We start from the raw sequence: 4,627 nt of genomic DNA, 5'->3' as shown, positions 1-4,627 counted from the left end.
GTCATTCTGAAATGTGTTTTTCTTGACAAGTGTGCTGCTTGTATATTCCATTAAAATCAATGCAGTTGAGTGGAATTCAGTAAATAATGCATTCCTTTACACAATGAAGTGTTCATACAATTAGTTTTTAATCTCGTAGAAATCAAACAATAAAAATAACATCTAAAACTAAGCTTTTCAGTATCAACACATACACACACATGAAATTACATTACTATACATTGCATAAATATTAAAGTGCATTCTGAATATATATTACAATACAGACTATTTGAAACGGATTATTTGTCTCTATGCTTTTAGTGGATTATTCAAGGCATTTTATCTGTTCAAGTGTTTCTGGGATTCAAAGTTTACCGTCACTAAAATCACTCTTAAGACTGGACGTGTGTGATGACAGTGCAGTAAAAACTTCAGGGATGTGAAAACTGGCTTCCCCGATCCACTTCCCATTTCTATTTTCTCTCTCTCTTTCTGTTTAAAATAAGTTAAGCAGTCATAGCTGACTGTTTAACCCCCCCAAAAATGTCCTTCTCATTCTCACACGGAGAGGAAATAAATACAACCTCTAGTCATTTCAAACAGGAACAACCTAAAAAAGAGGGAAAAGTAGATATTTTTAAATTGTGTTATAAATGCAAAAATGCAATTTTCTGAACTGTAGAGTGGATTTTTTACCCATTTAAGTGATACTTGCTTATAAATTCATTATTACTTTTATTTACGGTTAAAGCATTCTGCCAAATGTTCTTACAAGCATTTTTTTTTATTTTACAAGCTATTTAAATATATCATTTCTATTAAAACTTCTAATGCATGTATTAAAAAAATGAAATTACACTTTTGAAATGATCAAGTATAGTATATTTCAAATATATGACCCTTAATAGAAACACTAAAATCAAGTACATTACATGAGCTTTAGTATGCTAGTCAACACATCAAAATACTGTAAGTGTACTTCTATAAAACATGGCAAGATTAATAAAAATAATGATTTCAAATCCTTTAACGTAAAACTTTTCATTTGACTATATTACAAAGTTCACTTAAGAAACGCAGTCATGAAGGTGCACTCTCTTTAAGTGTACTTTTATTTCATTAATATGACATTATCTTACAGTAGATTTGAAGTATGCTACAAGTGCACAGTGAATTCACTGACGTGTCTTTTTCACAAGGCTCTTTGTGAGCATCTGTACCTTATTCTTGCAGAAGCTGGGTCTGCACATGAACTCCAGTAAGGCGGTGAGGAGATGAAGAATGCAGAAAATGAGCTGAAGGCCACTCGCTGCCATGAGGACAGAGAAAAGAGCCATATTCCAGATCACAACACGCCGAGGCTCCACACAGGCAGACGGCCACCGCTCCGGAGCATAGAGGTAAAGCTGCTCTCTGCGTGAACATGTGCTTGAGTTATTTACATATAATAGCATAATGCTTGAGAGCACTGGACACAAAACAAAAAGAGCAGCACACATTAACACTACCAGTGTTGGGAAGTAACTAGTCACATGCAACTAAATTAATGTCATTTCATTACAAATTAAATGTAACTGTAATCAGTTACAAAAATGTACTAATGAAAACGTTCACGATTAAAAAGGGGGTTTCATCTGATTTTTTTTTTTTTCACCCACATACAGATTTAATTGACTTCTTTCATAAATTGCAGTGACTGCTCTAAAAATATGAGACACCAATGTTTCAGGACTTTAGTACACAGAATAGGACACATGCTTATTCGATAACTGTTTTATTTCCTATTTGGGTTTATGTGTATGCTTTATTTTATTTAATTTTTTTAAGATAAACTGTTAGATGCCAGTGTTTCCTATCATAACTATGCAAAGATTTGATTTCAAAAACAGTATCACAGCTACTTAACTATTCCTTGTTATGGTTTTAAATCTGTATTTAACCTCAAATGATCTCTGATTTTGTGCTGGCTGTGCTTTAAAATTAAATTATACTCTTATTTCAAGTGACTTTGAAAATCTGACAATAATCAGTGTAGAGTACTGTAAGGTTAACCCTGCCTGCTTTACTGTACATGTTTGAAAATGAATAACAGTTAGAAATTTAGAAAAGGAATCGAAAACTAATCAAATGTAATGAAGTAATTGAAATAGTTACACTACTTGTAACATTTTAGATAGGGTAACTTGTAATCTGTAACAAAGTAACCTTTCCATCACTGAAAGATACATAAGATAAACTCAACTTCACAGCACACAACCTCAAAGCTAACTTCATGTGGAGTTAAAATCACTTTAATGCACACATAATGGACACATCAGGTTTAATGTCTGATTTGTTTCTCAGTGAAACGAAACAATACTAATGTTGACGCTTTTGCCTACTGAATGAATAACTTTGTAAAAATAGTGAAAGAATCTAGCAATCTGAGGTCTGACTCACCCAGTTTTGTCTTGTTTTAATGGCCGTCCCCACTTTAGGCCGTCAGTGCTGTTGTGTAAACAGAGGGGTCCCCGCGTCAGCCCCGTCCCGCTCACCATGAAACACAAACCAGCTGCCAGAATAGCCAAACATGTGTAGCCCAACTTACGCAAAACCTGGAAACCACAAAAAAAAAATCCCCCAAAACACTGTTAAGTGACGTGGCATCATTAGGAAAGAATATTTGTTCAAAGCATCATGTTAATCAATTATTGTTCAAATGATGATTGTTTAGAAGAAAATACAAAAAATCCACACAATACAATAGTCTTACCTCAGTAGTAAAATAACAGCATCCTTTCTTTTCGTAGTGTGTTGTAAAACCTCGCGCGGCCACAAGCACCTGACAAACCACACAACAGCCATCAGAGCAATACTGGACAGTCCGATGTAAAATACACAACAGATGCCACATGACAGTTCCATCATGTAATATGAGTAATGCCCTACAGATGGCCCTAAAAAATAACTAAATAAAATAAAAAAATATTTATTTTATTTAAATAAACAAACAAATAAATAAGTAACATGTATATTAATAAATGTAAAATAGATAAATTTAGTTATTTTTGTTCTGTTGTATATTCTATTATATACCATGGTCTGTCTGCATATTCGATTCTGATTGGCTGGCAGCTGTGCACTAAAACCGTTTAATGCACATGCTGTGCATTATCTCTTACTTATATATAATATACATTAGGGATATGCCGGTATCAAATTTTCATGTTGCGATAGAAAGTAGAGCAGCTGCTTTGTTTACAGGGTTTCATTTAAATTAATTATTATTATTATTATTATTTCTGCAGTTTAGCGCCATCTGCTGTCAGAGAGTGAAAGTGCGCTTTCATCCAGAGCGTCTCTCACGTGTTCCGCCATGTGCTTCTCGTCCGCGCTTCTTTACATCAGAGTGCGCACGTCTTTCACGCAGCATACAGCGGTGTTGTGCATTTTGACCAGTTGATGGGAAAAGTATTCTTAAAATGCATTCAAAATTTTGAATAATTTGTAATATATAATTATTCACGGTATTTAGAAGTGCTCACGATAACAATATCGTGCATATTCATTACCGTGATATATCGCATTACCGAATACCGGCACAAGTCTAATATACATAATTATATAATGTTTTATTCAATTATATATAACACATACTTATAATACATTTTGATGACTTCATTTTATTATTATTCAGTAAATATCTAATATAATAATTTATTAACAAGATTCTTATTCATACTGAGTATATATAAATACACAGACACATATTATTGTATACTACATTTACTATATTCCAATAATAATACTAATTCTGTAATTGTTTTAATATATGTGACCCTGGACCACAAAACCAGTCATAAGGGTCAATTTTTTTAAATTGATGAATAAATAAGCTTTACATTGATGTATGGCTTGTTAGGATAGGACATTATTTGGTCGAGATACAACTATTTGAAAATCTGGAATCTGAGGTGCAAAAAAAAATCTAAATATTGAGAAAATCGCCTTTAAAGTTGTCCAAATGAAGTTCTTAGCAATGCATATTACTAATCAAAAATTAAGTTTTAATATATTTACAGTACGAAATTTACAAAATATCTTCATGGAACATGATCTTTACTTAATATCCTAATGATTTTTGGCATAAAAGAAAAAATCAATAATGTTGACCCATACAATGTATTTTTGGCTATTGCTACAAATATACCCCAGCGACTTAAGACTGCTTTTGTACTCCAGGGTCACATATAATATCAAAATAATATAGAATGGTATCAGATCTCCTACAAACCAAACCAAACAAAAGAACAGATAAGCTCACCAGAAGCCCTGATGCCCAGATCCCAGAGCACCACATGGCCTCTCTGGTCACATGATTCTCTGTTATGACTAATTTCATCAAATTGCAATTCATATTAATTTAAGCTATAATACATTTTCATTTAATTGCAATTAACATGCAGTTAAGTGTCCAATTACATTACATTCGGTTCACAATTAAGTATATTCATTTAATGTATATTATTTCCAAGGACTTTTAATTATAACTTTTTCACTTTATAAGTATGCTACAGTGTGCTTTTGTTCCACAAACAATGGCTTCAGATAATTATGGATAGTGTGCATGTTTTGCACAACAGTGCTGTTTTTATGAAGCTTGAAA

At 32.7% G+C, this 4,627-nt stretch overlaps 1 protein-coding gene across 1 annotated transcript; it reads right to left on the bottom strand.

The window, feature by feature from the left end:
• Nucleotides 1–255: 255 nt before the first annotated feature.
• LOC107680065 (transmembrane 4 L6 family member 19-like) lies at nt 256–4,363 on the bottom strand. Its single transcript, XM_016475828.1, has 5 exons — nt 4,286–4,363; nt 2,735–2,803; nt 2,422–2,576; nt 1,203–1,395; nt 256–592 (listed from the first exon to the last, which is right to left on the bottom strand). Exons 1-5 carry the CDS (start codon nt 4,361–4,363, stop codon nt 578–580), a joined length of 510 nt encoding a protein of 169 aa, XP_016331314.1. The 3' UTR covers nt 256–577.
• Between the last annotated feature and the right edge of the window lie 264 nt (nt 4,364–4,627).

This window comes from Sinocyclocheilus anshuiensis, unplaced genomic scaffold, assembly GCF_001515605.1.
Source record: "Sinocyclocheilus anshuiensis isolate Anshui unplaced genomic scaffold, SAMN03320099.WGS_v1.1 scaffold853, whole genome shotgun sequence".
Taxonomy (NCBI): domain Eukaryota; kingdom Metazoa; phylum Chordata; class Actinopteri; order Cypriniformes; family Cyprinidae; genus Sinocyclocheilus; species Sinocyclocheilus anshuiensis.
This window is presented reverse-complemented; position numbering and strand designations above follow the sequence as displayed.

What these genes read in the sequence shown, in the direction of transcription:
- LOC107680065 (XM_016475828.1), bottom strand. Translation starts at nt 4,363, where the DNA reads ATGAAATTAGTCATAACAGAGAATCATGTGACCAGAGAGGCCATGTGG. An exon ending in TCTGGGCATCAGGGCTTCTG is followed by an intron (nt 2,804 to 4,285) that starts GTGAGCTTATCT and finishes GTGGTTTGTCAG; the next exon opens with GTGCTTGTGGCCGCGCGAGG. An exon ending in GCTGTTATTTTACTACTGAG is followed by an intron (nt 2,577 to 2,734) that starts GTAAGACTATTG and finishes TGTGGTTTCCAG; the next exon opens with GTTTTGCGTAAGTTGGGCTA.